The sequence below is a fragment of the Fulmarus glacialis genome, unplaced genomic scaffold (assembly GCF_000690835.1).
Source record: "Fulmarus glacialis isolate BGI_N327 unplaced genomic scaffold, ASM69083v1 scaffold12867, whole genome shotgun sequence".
Classification (NCBI taxonomy): domain Eukaryota; kingdom Metazoa; phylum Chordata; class Aves; order Procellariiformes; family Procellariidae; genus Fulmarus; species Fulmarus glacialis.
Window position 1 is genome coordinate 85099 of NW_009225161.1, and position 18939 is coordinate 104037.

Sequence of the window (18939 nt, forward strand, 5' to 3'; positions counted from 1 at the left end):
GAAAACAAGGAACAGGGCATGCAAAATTCTCAGATATGTGGCCAGTCCACATTTTGAACATCACAACAAGAGATTCTGTATTTTTGTGGAGCTACTAGATACAGGCAGACACATTAAACCTGTGAGTATATGGGGCCAACTGACTACTGCCAACAGTATTCTAATTTCTAGTACCGTTTAAGGAAACCACTTATGCCCTTTTCCCACAGAAATGCAGGGAGAACTGAGAAATTCTTTATTAGAAATAAAGAGGTGTTCATTGGATTGGACACCATTGGATTGGACTTGGAATATCAATCTTGTGGTTAGTGAGAAAGGCCGATTTCATACTTAGGTGTCTTGCTTTATTGTATGGGAGATCTAGATTTCAGTTCTAGCTCTGTGATAGGTCCTTACAGCCTTAAGTAAAAGCCCATAAACATTTTGGCGGGGCAAAGTTCAAACTGTGGAGGGAAGCAATATGTCTAGTGATCATATTTTCATTATGAAACCAAGTTTAATAAATCCAACAGAAGGACAAAACGGTTGAGAGAAAAAAACCTTGGTTTTAGTGTTTACCAAGCAAGTCCTGTAACGAAGCTGAGTCCAGAGCAGGTTTCACCTACTTGAGCAAATAATAAAACTGCAGGCATCATAAAAGGATATGAGTGATAAGGCATACGCTAGTAAGACTTGAACAGGCCTTGCATCTTTTCTCTTCTCTGGCCTGTTCCTCTGTAGTGAACAACTACTTGCTTTGGTCTCTACTCATACCAAAATCCAGAATCTCTCTGCCAGTCTGCCTGCACTTCTCTCAGCCAAGTTTCCTTCATGCCCAGCAGAGTTTCTCACAGTGACCTTGCCCTGTATGACCAGATCTAGGCTGAGAGAGAAATCTTAGCCAGGAGAAAGATTAAGCAAACTCAGGAGAAGAGAGCGGGAACGTAGATAAAGGCTGTTCACAGCACAAATACCACTTCTGAAGGGTCCCTACCCTGCCCTCTCCTGGCAACTACAGACCCTGGCTCTGACTCAGCCCATCACCTATGTAAGACTTTAACAAAAAGGCAGTCTCCTTGAAGTCTGCTAGTATCAAACCCACACTGAAATGATAGGCTGAAGGTTAGCCAAGACCTTAAAGATATAATGCAACTTTTAAAGTTTACCAGCCCTATGAAAAACATTAAATCTCTCAAACCAGGCAATTGTGCTTTTGAGTCGTGCTGCCAGCTGCTGATTAGCCATCAGACTCTCTATTAACATTGGTCCTGATGACCTCTCTGGCATGTGTGTGGCTGTAGCTGCCCATCTGCCGGAATTCCACTGTGTGGTAGCAAGCGTGCCCAGAAGACATGACTGTTCATCCACACACAGGAGATCAAAACATTCCCATAGTCTTCTGGTGAGGTCACAGCGCAGCCAAAAGATCCTGTAAAGTTCAAACACTTAATGGAGTGAGATTACACATCAACTGATCTTGGGTGACTACTTTCAATGTGGAAGCTTTGATTTTGTTTTTCCTCAGCTCTGGCAACTGAAGAGAGAGCAGCCATCCAGGACTACTGACCCAGAGCAGCAGAAATGGAACACAAGACACATTAATCTTTGCTCAAGCCCAGCTCTTGTGTCATATACTTTAGTACTTTCTGCTGTGTAGCCAACTTAAATTCATGGGAGAGAGACAGAATTCACTTATTTAAAAATAATCAAAGAGCAGAAAATCAAAGAAAGAAGATGAGAGCCCCCAAACACAGGTCTGTAGTGCTGTCATTCGGACTCTGGTAGATAAGAAATGTAACAAGTCAGCAAATGTGACACACAAAAGCTGGTATCATTAGAGTGAGAAAGGGAAAGAAGGGAGGAATATAAGGGGAGAAAAAAAACCCCAAAACCCAAGAAAAATCTGAGACAGGCAACACAGAATATTATTAAACAGAAAATAATCATTATTAGTTATATTATGGTAAGAAAAGAAAAATGACAATGCTACCTGTACTTCCTTTTCTTCCACAGCTCAAGATTTACACCTGTTTTGGCTGTGTAGACATCGCTCCTTCCTACTTAAACGATAACGGGCAATGGCAACACTGTCCCTGAAGAAACAAGTTGCTCAGGATCCCCCAAAGAAGTATCTGATAATTGCTGAGATTGGCATCCACAAAGCAACTCATTCAAGTACCTGTCAGATAGGGCTTCCCACCGCCAAACCCCCATTCCATTCCTCAAACCAGTTTCAAACACGCAGCCTCACAATGACTTGAAATGAAATCTAATGGCATTGTCGAGAGAGGCAGCAGGTAGCACAGTCTGCCGAGTAGTACTCAACTTGTTGAAGCAAGCAACTTTTCTGACTCTCTCCTGCATCCTGTCCAAGGTCCAAGAGTGGATGACAGAAGTTTGGTTTAATTTCTGCCCTGATCCCAGATCTGTTTGTTGACAGAATGCTACAAAATTGGGCTAATGCCCCAGAAATCTTTCATAATGTACACAACACAGATTTCTCAAGGAAAGACAAGGAACTCTCCTCTGCTCCCTCTGTGTACACGTAGGGTAAGTGTAAGTGGAATATTGGCACCACCGCTTTCTCCTTCTTACTGGTGTGAAAAAGGAGTAAGTTATGGCAGCAGAGGGACTAATGCTTATTACTCCTCTCCCATCACATCTTCACCTCCAGCCCAGGGAAGCAGAAACCAGACAGACTTTGCGTCACAATCAGCCATGGAGCCTCTTTCCTGAAGCTCATCTGTCATCCAGCCCTATCGAGGGGTTATGATTACCACTGCAATATAGATCAGAGAGAGAATAATTGCTGAAAAGGAAATAAGGAGGGTTGGGGGAGGGAAGTCTTTTCTATAGGGAAACCAAGTAAACGTCAGCCAGAAGAACAAAGGTCTGTGGAGAACAGCTGGTGCCCCTCATTCAGAGGAAAGGATGACAGCCTGTCCTTTGTTATCCCAAAGGCCACGTAAGAGAGGAAGCAGCTGATCGGTGAGAGGCAGAAGGACAGCAGCCATAAGGAAACAAGTACTGCTGCTAAAGATGAGAAAGAAAAGAAAAAAGAAATTGAAAAAAACACTAAAGAATATTCTGTTTATTTTGAGGATGTAGTTGAAACTTACAGCGGGGCAAATCCTAAACACCTTCAATAATTGAGAGATTTAGATAGAAATCATCCAAGATCAGACTCATGCAAGGAAAAAATATTCCATCTGGGAGCGAAAAGAATGAATTTTGCTCAGTGTTTCTTTGGCACAGCTGGTTGAATCTGACTACAGTCTCCTTTCCCTGACACTAAACAGGACTTGAAGATGAAAAGCTCTCGATTGACATGTGTTAAAAAAGGGGCTGCTCTAAACAGCTATTTTTCACCCACATGGTCATAAGCACTAAAACCAAAATATAATCATGCTATGTGTTCTTCCGTCTTTTATTTCTCTGTACAGCTGCAACAACGGATCTCTTCGCTTATGACATTTTCAGCTTCTCATGTTTTTACTCCATCTAATCCTCACACACCATAATCCTCTCCACAGCAACTCTGCAGAACGTCACACTTGGAGAATATGCAAACAAGGATACATCTATAGCTTTTTTCCTGTCTCAGGATCATCAGGCATTTTACAAATGAGTATCACAGCAGCCCCATGAAGATGAGCGTTCATTAGACTGAACAAAATGTCACCGAAACAATAAGGAAAAATAGCACAGTTTCCAGTATGATAAAAAACCCTATAAAGTCTGTTAAGAACAGACTTTTCTGACTTTAAAAATCATTACCCTGTTATTGTTTCCATGTTACATAAGACCGAACCATTTGCCCTAGCAAATGTAGCAGAACTGAAAAATACTGTTTCTCTGGATTCTGCTGTTTCAAAGTAATACCATTCTTCTATTATAAATCTACTATTATACAAACCCAAAAGACTATTTATACCAAATATAAAACAGGAGGAGAAGAGCAGATAAAAAAAGCAAGGACTTCCTCCGAATGGAGCGTGTGTCATTCCCCCCAACCCCAATCAAGATTCACAGACTCACAGGGTTTTCTTTCCATACCACACACTCAAACATTTGCACTAGAAACACAAACCCACTTGGTAATAGATATACACTGTTAGTCTCATGCACAAAAGATACCCCATCTCAGAACCTGCCAGGTGGCTGACCTGCTCCATCAGGAGTGATGGTTCCCAACTTCACTGCCAGCGGATAACCTGTCTCCTTGTAGTGCTCCACTGCATGCCCATTCCCCCCACTGCCATCAAAGAACCATTTTCCACACAGCACAGAACCATCTGTCAGGTTTAGCCACAGATTCTCCCGCAGGTCACATTTTGAGCATTTCCAACCGCTGCGGGAGAAAACAGGAAGAAACGACAGAAATAAGTAAGGCAGGAACCAGTCCTGTATTTCCAATTATGGTAGGTCAAAACATACACACCCAGCCCAAAGTCATGCAAGAGTATTGTTGGCTGAGTTGCTGGCTTTAGTTCTGTTACTCTGGACTGTATTAGAGAGCCTACAATGAACAAACCTTATTACCCTCACCTGGGGGGAATTCTAACACCATTGTCTAACTGTACAAGTGTTTTGGCATGTTTAGATGCCTGTAGCTCCTCTTCCCAGGAGTCAGGGTCCTGCTTCCTGTAGGGTGATTTTGCGCTGAGGAGTGCATCACAAGCTATCGTCACCTGGAAGACAAATGTATGTCAATCAAAACTTAACATGATTCAGTGACTGGACAGAACTTGGCATTCAGCCCATTGCTAACCACATACAGAACTGGATATCAGTAAGACTATTTATATACTTAAATATGCATGAATCTTCTAGATTACAGTTGTTATTATTTTAGCAGGAGAGTAAGCACAACATGTACTATGTGAGCTTCCCTGGGACAAGCTGGCATCATAATAAGGGAAGGAATACAGTAGGTAAAAGGAAACCCAAGAAAAAAAGACAAAGCAGACTTAGTCTGCTGAGTCTCTATTATAGCTGGTTAAGAAAGGTCTTTATGTAAAACCAAGCACCACACATAAGAAAACAAAGCACCATCTTGATAAAAACTTAAGCAGGAGACAATTCCTATCACCACTTGCACACACTCACTGACCAGTGCTGGTAACTCTTCTATATTGGGTAATGAGATTTCATAGTGATCAGGAAATAGAACGAGTTTTGCTTCATCTTCATATTCAAAGTCATCACTGTTGAGATCACTGTTTGTCTCTAGATCTGGAAAACAAGATGGGGAATGTTAGGAGATTGTCCCAAGATCAAGGTTCCTAAATTGTGGCAGGGGTACCACAACGAAGCATTGCTTACCTGGCATCAGCCTGCAAGTTGACACTGTCAGTAGTTTCTTCCGGCTAGAAATGTTTGTGAAATCCTGATCTAAACTGAAATCTGATCATCCTGCAAGAGGACATTCTAAGGACCAAAATTTCCATCTTAATCTCACCCCCAATCACAGTCACAGTTGATTTGGCCCCTCTCCAAGCAGTGCACTGTTGCAGACATCACATTCTGGGAAGCAGCTGTGAAAATTCTGCTCATTTTGGACAAAATCAGGATGTAGTACTGCTGTGCCTTTTACCCAAGATCTTGAAACGCTATATAATATGGAGATCAAGTCACACTACCCATGCCCAAATTGCAGAGCAGGAATAATGCACCTCTGTTTCAGCCCCCCATATTTTCCAGATCACAGACCTGGCTGAAATATGCTATGGCTCCCATCTTGAACCTGTGGTCTTTCCTCCCATAAAGATGTCCATGGCTGGAAGTATTCCCGCATCTCATCCATAGTCTCAAATAGCTACAGCAGGTACAGTTATACCAGCATTATCCCTGTCTTGCTAACTCCACTCTGTAACCAGTGTAACTATCTGTTTAAAAAGCACTTAGTAACTAATAAAGCTTTCCTTTGAAGATCAAGCCTTCCATAGTGTTTGTGTACACTCTTATTCCAGTGTAAGGATGACCTTTTTGCTTAAATATGAGCCTTGATCAAGCAACATCAGCTAAAATCCTTGTCCAGAAATAAGCGGACCCAGAGAGAAGCCAGGAGGGTATAAGTAACTAAATGGCTAGTGTTTTTATTTCTAGCTTCATCAAAAACATAATTATCCCATCGTCACAAGACTGAGTTAAAGTCTTGCTCAGTTCTTTCCAGGACAACTGAAAAAGTAAGACCAAACATGTGCATGTTGTGTCAGACATTTCACAAGACTCAATTGCAAGAATAGCCTGGGCAAGGATGGGATCTTCTGGATCCTTCTCCCAGCTGGAGATGCTGGATCTACTGTATTCGGATGTACCAGACTGTTACTGACAGAATAAGGTTCAACCAAGAAAGAAGATGCATTAGCAGTAGCTAAAGATGGCTCTTATTTTCACTCCAAGTACATGCATACACTTAATGAGGCACTCTATACTAAACGAGCATTGGCAGCAACCACTGCACCCTGAGAATGCCTGAAATCGCAAATGTGTATTTGGGAGACAGGTGAGGATGACAGAGACCAGATTCAGAAAACTAAGCTCTCTATTTACCCAGTGGGCAGTAACAGCCTGAACATCCTAAGTGATAAAACAAGTATCGAAAGATATTTTAACTTGACCTGGAAAGATCACCTCTTGAGAAGAGCATAATCCAGTTTCCATTCAATTCTTGGCTCACGTGCTGCACCAGCCAGTCCTGAGGGGTGACAACACCCGCTGTCAGTGACTTCCAGCAGCATGCCCTCTTTCTCAGCAGCAACCAACAAAAGCCCCTTCTCATCAGCTGAATACAGACACAAAAGCAAGAACTTTTTCTTATACTGAAAGCACGACATTTATAAAGAAAATATTAATTCATTACTAATTCCCCGAATCACACTGTTTTCGTAATGATCCCTTCCCTTACTGCAGCATAATAGAGATAACCAGCAACCTCACTTCACTCCGGGCTTCTTTCCCAGCTTGTATTACAATCCTGTGTTTTGATAAAGGAATGAATCTCAATAGATGCAGTCTGCAACAGTACGCTCTTTTGTTCTATGAAGCAAAGAAAATGAGTATCTCCAAGCTGATGGTACATACGGCAACACACCACAGAGAATTTTCACTTAATGCCCAGAAATTTAATGGTGGCCAGTATAGCAAAACCAGAAGTACTGACCATCTCCTAAATACGACAGAGGTTCCTCAGAGAGGATAAAAACTCAGTGTATGTTCAGACAGGTTTAAAGGTAGCAAACGCCTCTTCCAGGGCCTGCAGTCACACACTTCGCTCAGCCACCAGAGGGAACCTGAGGACAGCTCACACCAGCGCTGTTATCTGTAGACACGTGTAAGACCTGCTGGCATTTTCATTTCCTTATGATACCGACACTAAGCTTATAGTATTTACAATCTGCTATATAGAAACCGCAATGATACAGTTGCCTGGGTTCAAAATTCAGACATACACTTCAGCTCATCTCACGAGCCAGACAACAACAGCCAGATAGTAGCGACTTTACTGCTACTGACCTGACCTGCATTTGAACTAGTGATCCAGGGATGAAAGACTGAGTATCCTATTAGCAATCATCTGCTGCCATCTAAGGACTTCACACACTTAGGAGCATCAGTCTTTTGTGTGCAATGGGTAGGGAAGGAAAGTTCCTTTTTACCTTCTCAGACTTCATACCATTCACGTTACCAGAAAAGCAGAAAACGATGTCCTGTCAGCATGGCATTCTGGATGTCTGACACACTGATATGGCAGCATCACACTTCTTATTTTAAAGAAGGACACAGACAGCTTCATAACAGTTCCAGGAAAAAAACATGAGGATTTAACTGGCAATTCCACTTTTGAAGGTGACCATGTAAAGCTGGTACACTTCCACTCCACACACCTACTCCCTCTGAATAGCAATTAAAAGGACCACCAGTGCTTTTCGGCAATTATCACTCTGAAGACAGTTTCTCAGGGTTCAGATCCAGTACGTAAGAGTGGAAAGGGCTTCTAAGGTCACTGATCAAAATCCTTTGAAACAGCAGATGACCATATAAACAAATACCTTTTGTGGACTGTCACACAGGCCCCTTAACGATGTCCAGTTGCAAACTCCCAAATCACTACTCGTATTTTTAAATCTTGGCTTGTATGCGTTGAGAGCCATAGTTGCTAAGTTCAGTGAGAAGTTCTACCTGCATTATATTTTCTGTGTCTGTGCAAGGGCCGACACGGCTAAGAAAGCATGAGCGTAGATATAATAAAAACAGATGACTATTACTTTAGAAGGCAATGGAGCCCACACTAAATGAGGGCAGAGGTTGGCCCCGTAGCCACTGGGCATCATGTGCAGCCTACGGGCAGTTTTGAATTTGGATTTTAAAACTAGTGCAGAATTTGAGAAAGGAACAACAGCAACTATAGGAAAGAGGAGCAGGGGGAAATCTACTTGCAAATGGAGCACATTTGCTGAAAAATTACTGTAACGCTAAAAGCACTGAAAAATACGAAGTTTCAAGCACTATACTTCATACAAAGCTGTTTCTTGGACAAGGATGTTCTTCCAAGATGCATTGTGAGTAGAAGAATCTCTGGGCAAAAAAGGGTTTACTCAGTTCTAAGACTGAGCCACAAGACAACCAACCAGTTTGTAATCTTTTTAAAGAGCTGACAACTTGGTGGCGAATGTCCACGTGACAATGTGGACCTTCTAGTGAACTAACAGCTTTATGGTGCCTCCTCAGAGCCTCAAGTAAACACTGTGGTCACTAAAACAAAGTGTCTGTAGGTCATAAGTGTTGTGTTGGGAGGCCAGGACGACAGGCAAAGCAAAATAACAGACACGTTAAAACAGAGGCTCGACTGACATTGTTATTTTGGGCAAGTGGTCAGTAGAGTAAATTTACTCCAGCTCACCGGCATCACTTTAGTGACAGTGAGAAATGCACTGCTGCTGAACTAACTGAAAACAGCAGCTGGAAGTGGAAGACAGAGTACTGTAAATCAACCCACTGGAGGGGAAGAAAAGGAGCGGACGTGCCCAGATCAGATTTAGACAAGTTACCAACTGACTGCACTAATAATAGTGGTATAAGGAGACTCCAGGCAGGACCCCCAAACAGGATTTCCTGTGCGTATGGATGTGTCTGTGTGTGTATGAAAGGGAATACAAACATGAAAATTGAATGAGGATGTCGACTAGTGAGCCTACAACTAATTTTGAAACCGTAGAAAGACATCTTAGGAATCTGGGCTTGACCTGCTCTCACTGAAAGCAATGGACAAATCTGCATTGACTTCGAAGTGGAGGACTGAGTCTTTAAATCAAATAATTTCTTCCTGAAGCCTCTAAATAATAACGAATTGCAGCAGCAGCACTTTGCAAACTATAAGCTATTCAGTTCATTTGTCTTCAGGCACATCTGAAACACTGACCTCATCAGATGAGCTATAAAAAAGAAGAAATTAAAAAAAAAAAAAAAAAAGATTGACTTTGCAGTCATAACGTTCTCCTTTGTTGCAAAAGGAAAACCAAAACTTTCTACTAGGATCATTTGGATCATTCACTACCTGTAAAATAACATTCAAATTGTTTGCTACATCTCCAAAGCATTAGTGTGCTGTTCTTATTGCTAGATATAGACCTCATTCCTTGGATTTCTGGCACAGTCATGTGTTAAACAAGCAAAGCTAAACCACCAAAATTCAAATTCTTAACTATTTTGCTAGCAGCATTAGTCTTTGTTAATCTAGCCTAATTTCCACAGTTCCACCTAAACCAGCAAACTATTAAGACTCTATTAGTGTAAGGTATCTGCTCACCATTCAGTACTCAACTCAAGCTTATATGGCAAAGCCATAAAGCAACAGGTTCACTCATGGACTAACCAGTTCCACTGCTACTGCTGGGGAGCATGCACAACTTTACTGGGCTAAAATTTAAAAATATTGTCAGGAAACACTCAAATCCTCCTAAATCACAACTTTTCCATTCATAGATATATACTCTATATGTGCTTACTTACATAAATATAAACTTAAACCGCTCAAACCACTCGTGGTGAAAGTCCTCTTCAAAAGCTTACCAAACAAAAACATCCTTGCCAAAAACAGGGTTCTGTTACTGGACGCTATGAGATCTAGGAGAGCTAAGTGGAGCTGTGGTCAAATCCAGTTCGGCCACTCTTCTGAACGGTCTTTACACTTGGAAATGGCAGCCATAAGTGCATTCACTGCCGTAGGCAGGCATGTGCCATCCAGTAAAAGCTCAGCAAGTTTACAGTTCTCCCAGGCTCTCTAACTGCAAGTTTTCTCTTCCTTTCTGAGGTCTTCTTTGAGACCTGCTGTGTGTCATAGATACTGCTCCTCATTGACACTCCTCTCACCAGCAATTACCATCCTCACAAATCTGCTGACAGAGGTGTTCATTTGAGTACTTCAAAACACTTTTAGTTGATGGTCTAAGTTACCCCTGACTTTGCTCAAAACAGAGCCCACACAACTTGCTGCACTGGCAGATACTGCTATGGTGACTGATCCAGAAGAGGACATCTGTCTACGGACAAGTTTTACGCCAGCCACTCTGCCAGCTCTGTTTAGCTGAGAGTCCTGGCTCTGGCATGGACCAACAGATGCCCAGGAAGAGGGTACCAGAACAAGGCAAAAATGTGGTGATTCCTCCCTCAGTGTATACCTCCTAGCTTCCAGATATTTATCAGGGTTTTTTTGTTTGTTGGGGGTGGGTGGGTGGGTGGGTGTATGGGGGGTGTGTGTGGGTGTGTGTTTGTTTGTTTGTCTGTTTGGTTTTGGAGAAGGAGACACAGGGGGAGATACTGCATGCAGCTGTGCTTTCTCTATTCAAAAGAGAGGTTCACTTCTTATTTATAAACCAAAATAATAGAGAACAAAATATAAAGTGTCACTCTCCTCCTGATGTTCCATGTGATTCTTTCACTGCTGCTGACAACTGAGCTGACATTTTCAGAGAACCACTCGCACCACCTCTCTCAGAACTACCTTTCTGAAGAGTAATAGCTAATTTAGACCACATCACTGTGCACACACAGTTAAAGCACTTTTCTTGTCGTCTTTGCATTTTTCAACATTTACTTCATCTATTGTTTAGTTACTCAGTAACACATTAAAAATCACTTTTAGATTTAATCCCTTAGATAATGTTAAATCAACCAGCAAACTCTATTTCCTCATTTTTCAATCCCTTTCCAGACCATTTACGATCGCATTAGTTCTTCATAATTAGAACATTATGAAGGACTCTGCTGATAACTCCTGGGAGTAACAGGTACAGGGGGACTCTGCTGGTAGCTTTTTACTGTAAGAACTGGGCCTCCAATCCTTTCAATACAAGGATCTTCCCTCTTATTCTACTTTTGACCAGGATCTTGTAAGGAAGATCACAGTATATCCTGTTAACTTAATTGCTCTTATTCACATAGTCACTGGATACGTAGGGGGACTACTACACATAGTCCCAAAGTATTCTGGCAGACCCAGAACCATTACTTCACTTTGGAAAATCCACAATGTTCTGTCATGTTTATACAACTTTTATCAATTCTGATCCATTCTTTTTCTTCCAGATGGGCAAATATGAAAATTAAATTTAGAGACGATACTTTTCCTGGTACCATCCTGTCTTTTTTTTCCCAAAACTGGTATCACATTTACCATACTGTTGCTGATTTAAACAAGAGGTTGCATACCAAAGACAACAGTGCAGCTGTTTCTTCTCTGAGAGCCTCGTGAAGTCATGAGGAGCTATCATCTTGTCCCATCAATTAATTTCTTTCCATTTTACAGACCGGATCTAAAACTTCTTTGTGCGACAGCCACACATATTGACAAGAACAGAGTATCTTCAAACTTGCTAGCCTAGATAACAATGCAGCGAGGATACTACTCCATGCATTGTGATGCAGTCTGCCTTAAATATCACCCCAAGTCCCCTGAAAGTTTGCACAGTCTGAGCTGAAGTTACCATATCCACACTGCCTAGCAACATCTAAACAATCTAGATTAAAGGCAGTTCATATATTCCAATGCACAATGTTACTATGCTTCCTGATCACATAGAACACTCACAGCTAACACCCTCCAGCCTTCTCCAAAAGAAAAACAAAACAAAACAAGCCAAGCCCAAAACCTAATGCACGCATACACGTGCACACACACTTTGCTATGGATCTTTTAGTGTTTAGGGAAAGACTGACCCAACCAGTCTGTGTTTCTATTGCATTTGCTGGATAGCAACAGTGCTAGAAAGTAATCAGTGAGCATCCAAAAGATGTTTTCCCAACGCTAAGGAGATTGAAAAGGGTTTAGTATCTTTAATAGCTTTACATCAAAGAGGATTATAAGAAGCAATGTAACAAATGCCCAACCTGGATTGACTTTGTACACAAAGCTTAAATCTCTGGGCCTTCAGGGAATTATTCAAAGACACCTAGAAAGCCAGTGGTGTTAGGTTACCCATTGATCATTGTCTATTCTTTTCTGACAGGGTATGCCCTAAATGGCAGGCTACATATATGGGCTGATAACACCCAGTTTGGTGCAAACCTCTACCATAGGTGGCCAAGGTCACAATGAGAAAGACAGAACTAAAATGACCTGTTAAGATGAGAAGTCCAGCAGCTCCAAACCAATGAGGAAGATATCAGATTAAGAGATAAGATGCCAAATTTTGCTAACCATCCCTGCTGCTGTCACATGCAAAATTATCAAATCAGCTGACCTCTCTGTGCTTTCATTTCCTCAGCTATGAATGAGGACAGGTTTTCTTTAAGCATGGCCAAAAAATAGCAAAATCTGCTGAGCCAAAGAAGTGGATACAAAGCATTTGGATGCATGGAAGTACCATCTCAAGGATCAGAGCAGAGGGTTGATACTACTTTACTCCCAGCCAGCAGGGGCTGCAAAGAGGACTGCAGTAGAACAACAGACCAGATGAGATACATTTTCAAAAGTGCATTAGATTCCCGAAGTGCTGGATTAAATGGTGATAGTTCCACGTGCTAAATCCACCCCAGTGAAAGTGTACGGCCTTCAGAAGTTCACTGGGACCAGGACACTTGGAACTGCTGCACCAGATCTACTCATTGGGAACAAAATGCTCATATGCAAGGATGGAATTTGAGGACTCCAACATGGCACATCAGAGATACTATGCCATGTACACTGTGTGCTGGCATACCACAATGACAGGAGCCTCAAAAGGTATGCAGTAAATCTTTAGCAAGAATAAAATTTGACTGTGCTTTTGTACTTCTTTTTTACACTCACATTGCTAACACTGTACAACCATTGCTGCATTGCAGCCAGCTTTGTTTCTGAACCAATTATTTTATAAGCATGCAGTGACAAACATTATTTTCAATGTAAACTGACCATAAACGGCATTTAGACCAGCATCTGCGACTTAACAGTCTCTTCCTACAAAAGAAGCGTCATTTCCTTATGACTCATCTCAAGACTTTTTTCTCTCTAAGCCCTCCTTGCAAAACTTACTCCAGACATTAACAGCAACAATTTAATTGATCACAATCTGCAAAGGCCTCTTAGGGACACATTCCACAGATCAAAGCAATTCCAAAGGGAGGCCACACTATTGTTTCCCCTTAGCCATAAGAGCTGGCAATTGTAAAGAAAATATTTAGCCTTTTCACTACCAGAAGAAAAATTCACTATTCACTATTAATACAGAGAGAATAAATAATAGATGAATAAGAGAAATACCACAAGTGGTGGGAGAAGGAAGAATATAGGCATTGCATCAAGTTCCCCTCATCCATATTTAGGAGGGTCTCAGGTTTTCTGGGTAATCTGTATCAATGGATATTGGATGAAATGGACATGGTAAGAAAACTGCTTTCCATGAAGCAAGGGGACATAATTGTGAACATAACGGAGTAAGAATTGATAAGAGATGCTCGTGATATATGTATTGTTGCATTCATTACAGGAGAGACCACAACATCACTTAAGAACATTTACCTGTGTAACAACTTTGAAATGATAACAACCCTTCTTATGACCAGCTGCTGAGCAGAACAGTGCCACACTGAGGCCCTGTTATATCTAAACATTAAGTATTGATAAACATTTTAATAAAAGGGTGCTTTGTGGACATCACAAAGAGAGAGAAGGGACAGAATTAGTCAAAAAATACCTATCAAACCCTACGCTGTTTGAGAATAGCTGAAAGCCTACTTCAGATTAAAATTTTTCATGTATACAAACACGTATCTCTGAATATGCACCAAAATTGCTAAGAATTACATATGTGTCTGGACCAACTTTAAAAACTAGAACCAGAAGTTTAAAAATATAACCCAACAGAAAAAGAAAACCCATAAGGAGCCCCAAAGCCAGACACAATTGTGGACAGAACCCAAGTACACATGCAGACAGGGTCAGAAAAGGACTGTGTGAAAGCAGCTGTTCACAATACCTAAAAATAGCTTAGCATTCCTCCTTTTTGGTAAAGCTCCACCAGATGCCCCTGGTACCTTCTGGAAAGAGAAAAAGAAACAATTAAAAATCCATCAAGCGAGACAAGAGTAAATCAGCAATAACCCCATACCACCAGCATTTCTGACACACATCTATCTGTTTATGGTCCTTCTATTAAATCACAGTCTTTGCTGAGCAAGAATGTAAATCCTCTTCATTCACCCCTGACAATGGGATTCAACTCATCATTGCTTACTACCCTCATGGAGTGAGAAAGCCACCATCTGAATCCTCCATACTTTCCTCTGATAGCAATTAAGCAGAGCATGTCTCATGGTCACCATGGGTGATTGCTGTTCTATCAACAAGACAGGGACATCTAGTATCACTCAGACCTCTCACCACTAGGTCCCCTACAGTATTTCTTAATGACTAAAGCTGAATTAGAGAGGGAAAGAAAAAGCTATTATCTGCATAAAAGATTCAATCCTTCATAACTAATTCCAGTACGACCACTTTGCTGTCATGTATTAATTCAGCTAATTTTGTTCTATCCAGAAAAAAATGCCCTTTCCATCAGGATCCATGCCTGCTTCCATTGAGATCAATCCAAGTTACAGCTATGCTTTCTCAATATTAGAGTGTATGGAGGAAACATGACAACACTCAAGCAATTGTTTAGGGGGGATTTTATTCTATTTTTTAATTTAAACTCCACAGCAGAGAATAGTAACTTCCAAGTGACATTCAGTTTCAAGTACTACTTTCCCAGTTCAAAATACCTCAAACTACTAGGGAAAAAATGCTAGTAGCTGAGGAAATGTAAAAGCCAATGCACTTGCTTCTCAAGCTGTTTATTAACAGGCACCATTAAATCAAATCAAATTAAATCAAATAAGCCTCTGTGGCTATAATGCCAATGTGATGCATTATGTAGCGTATAATGTTAGTGTAACTGGTGAGGTTGTTAGGTGACTTTTTTTTTTTAAATAATAATATTGGGATACAACAGGTGGAGAGAAACCAGCCAAGAACCTGTCAGCCTACGGCAAGTTCATGTTTGCCTCTGCTCCTTGGTAGGCGAAAGGGTCACATATTTTGGGTGGTTCCCTTCACCATGTAAATAACGCTTTTGCCAAAGCAGGCTGCTTGAATCATCAGTGAGGTCTTATACATCATAGGAAAGTTTTCCATTCTTAGAAAGAGCAGATGCCAACTAACACTCCTTGGCTGCACTTAAGAACAGAACCTATTATCCATATACATGAGCCCTAGGGAAAGGGAGTCAGGGTTGCAACTCCAGCATTAAAAAAAAAAAAATTCCTCAATGAAGTGAAAATAACAAACAGAACTTTTTTTTCCTTAATACTACTGGAAAGTGGAAAGTAAGTAGCCAAGAATCCAAATCTATTTTAAAAAAGCAGCATCAAGATACAACAGAACCCAATTACAAATATATTATGAATAAATACTCCCAGGATTATAACTTCAGAACTAAAAAAAAATGTTGTTTCCAATACTAGGAAGCTCTAACTGAATTCTGATGTCACCAAGCGGGATGTTGTGAAAGTCATCAAGATTAGAGATTTCAAAGGGGAAGAATTCACATGCAGTGTTTATCACTGCCAGCCTGACATTAAATATTTCAGTTTGATTTTCCAAACTGCTGAATATATCCGAACTGGAATTGCTGATGCTCAATACTCCCGAAAAACACAGAACCTGCCAGTTTTTTACCTTGTTTCTCCACCTGTCAGAAATCACTGAAAATGCTTCCCATTCACAAAACAATTTTGGCTTCTAACAGATGTGACACACTCAGCAAATGGGAGTCCACACAATGCATCAGTAGTGGCATTAAATTCCGTTTGTGATGCTTTTCATACAAGGTGTCAGTGTAGCCTATTCTGCATTCCCTTTAACTGCATCATTGCCACATTTTTTACGACAGGGACATCAACGAATAATATCCAGGAACCCATCACTGTAGGAAATTTCATGCTTCTCTGACCAGTGTTTTCAAGAGGGCTGAGGCACCACTATAGCACCAAGCTAAAGCTCTGCCCGGGGCTGAATACTCCCCAGGCAGTTGTATACAACAGTCATACACTACAGGAAAGTGGCTGATCTAAAAATTCTGAAGAGTGAAATTTGGGGAAAAAAAATCAATTTTCTTGATATAGCTAAGAATTTTACCAAAGAGTGCTCCAGAACTTGCACTTGTGCACATTTCTGATGATTCAGCAGATGCCTCTGGTGCTGATCTGCCACTGGCAGATACTCTAGCTCTATTTAAGCCAATAGGCTGAAGATCTGACCCTTATTTTCTAATTGAATTGTGACTCATACTTAATCCAAACACCTTTGGAAGCAAACATGGATTTCTGCAGCAATGCAGTGCATTCTGCAAGGATGATGCCAAGGGAACCACAGGCAAGAATAGCAGCCTCACTAAAAGAATCTTAAGATAGCATATCCAATGCCTTTGGCTTTACTGTATCCCACACCATCAAAAGCTTGGCTTAAAAAACCAAAACCACAATGCAGCATGTGCCAGACACTTCATAAAACTGTTCCAGTGAAGGCCTGATGTTTCACATCGCTCAAAAGAAAACACGGATAGCACGTAAGAAGCAAACAGTCTGGTAAACAAAATCCAACGTAAGAGGAATCCTATCTATGATCCATGCTAGATGACACAATCTTCACCTGTACTGTATAGTCAAACACTGTTTTCTACCACATGACCCAGTGCACCAGTGCGTCACCACCTTCAAACATAGACGTCAGGCCCCTCTGCTACATCATGATTCACAAGGAGAAAAATAGGAACCACTGAACTAGTTCAATCGAAGGTGTACGCAACACCAAACAACAGTCGGTATATTTGCTTCTCCCTTTTGGAGTTCTTCAGTCTGATCTTTATCCAGGAAAGGAATTTTTGAGGCCTCATTTTAACCCCAGTTTACCTTAATATTGAAAATTCCCAGGTCACATGCTGGAAGAAAGTTATATACATGGAAAGCTGACAGGATTTCTGCCCACCTGTCTCTAGTCCTAGATATCATATTTCAAGAGTGTTAAATTCACTCAGAAGAACTGTTGCTAAAACTAGACTAGGCTCTCCAAAAACTCAGTTAGCAGTGTGAAGGAAAATGTTGCTATCATCACCCTTACAAGGAAAGACCATTCTAAAGTATAACAAACATCATTAACAGTCTCAACCTGGAAGACATGCAATCTACCTCACTATAATTCTGATATAATATGAATAGTCATCTACTGGAAATAAATAAGTGATCAGGGCACTTTACATAACTCAGGGCCTTCATCATCCAGGGGAAACATTGCTGTAGAATGAGAAACGTGAAGTATTCTGTCCTGCTCCAAGCAGCTATTTTAGGCCCTCTAACTTGCCAAAAGCGACAGAGCTTAGGGGAAAGGGAGCTATAAGCAAACCCAGTGCCTTCCACATAGCTCAGGTCAGAAGTCATTAACAGCCCTTTAAAGATGCCAGACAAACCACACACGAACAGATGTTATAAAAAGCACAGGTTACAAATTACTGTTGATATGCAGTGATATTATGGAAGAACACTGAACATGAAGTTTGTATGTATACATCCATGTGTAGGGGGGTGTAAGACTGAATGAGGTCAGTGTGTGGCTCTAGAATCCAGCATTAATTTAAGCTAAGTTTTAGATCCCAGGCCAGGTCAGGATTAGGATTCATGCACAGAAATCTTAGTATGAAAAGAAGTCCTGTCACCCTGAGATGAAACCTCATTAAACAAATATCTCAGAAGCTTCCAGCCAAATCTGAGCCAAAACCAGTAATTCTAAACTTCAAAGGCAAGTTTCAGAAAAGTATTTAGTTACCTACAGTATGCACATAATATGCAGACAATACATATGTGATACGCAGAAGCGTGTAGTGAAAGACATCAGTGGAAGTCAGGCAACAAGCTGCCTTTAAGATCTGACTCTTTAGAGCTTTTGATTCGTCTCAGAACTGAAGCTATAAGATTGGTTGGGATTCAAGCACCTGAATTTGATATCCAGCCCCAAATCTGAACATGTTCATTTCTGTCATTCAAGATTTGGTCTATGTCTGAAATGCGTTACCTAAATGAGCACAAGACACGGAAGAACTGCAGGGGTAGTTAGTTGGGAAGCCACAAGTCTCACCTCTATCACATGTCGTTTCAGATGCAAATATACACACTGTCCTGTTTTCCGGTAATGCCTTTCAATGTGTTCCCTTCCAAATCCCAGAAACGTGTTCATGCACACATAGAGACCACCTTCTGAATCCTAAAAGGAATGACACAAATAGTTACAGCACAGAAGGAACTGAACAGGACAGAAAGGACTCAGCATGCAGAAAAAACAGAGAATTGCAGACCCTTTCTGTTATCAAGCAAGCACTTAAAATGTGGCTTTCATAGCACATTATGGTGTTTACATTATCAGTCCTCTAAGAAACTTCCACATCATAT

At 41.0% G+C, this 18939-nt stretch overlaps 1 protein-coding gene across 1 annotated transcript in view; it reads right to left on the reverse strand.

Annotated features, from left to right (window-relative positions):
• USP13 (ubiquitin specific peptidase 13 (isopeptidase T-3)) overlaps positions 1-18727 on the reverse strand; it is a 40513-nt gene extending 21786 nt beyond the window's left edge. The window contains exons 1-5 of the mRNA XM_009582400.1: positions 18629-18727; positions 14439-14496; positions 5093-5214; positions 4528-4670; positions 4146-4330 (exon numbers count right to left, since the gene is read on the reverse strand). Coding sequence (XP_009580695.1) covers positions 4146-4330; positions 4528-4670; positions 5093-5214; positions 14439-14496; positions 18629-18727 — 607 coding nt within the window. The remainder of the gene's footprint in view (positions 1-4145; positions 4331-4527; positions 4671-5092; positions 5215-14438; positions 14497-18628) is intronic.
• Between the last annotated feature and the right edge of the window lie 212 nt (positions 18728-18939).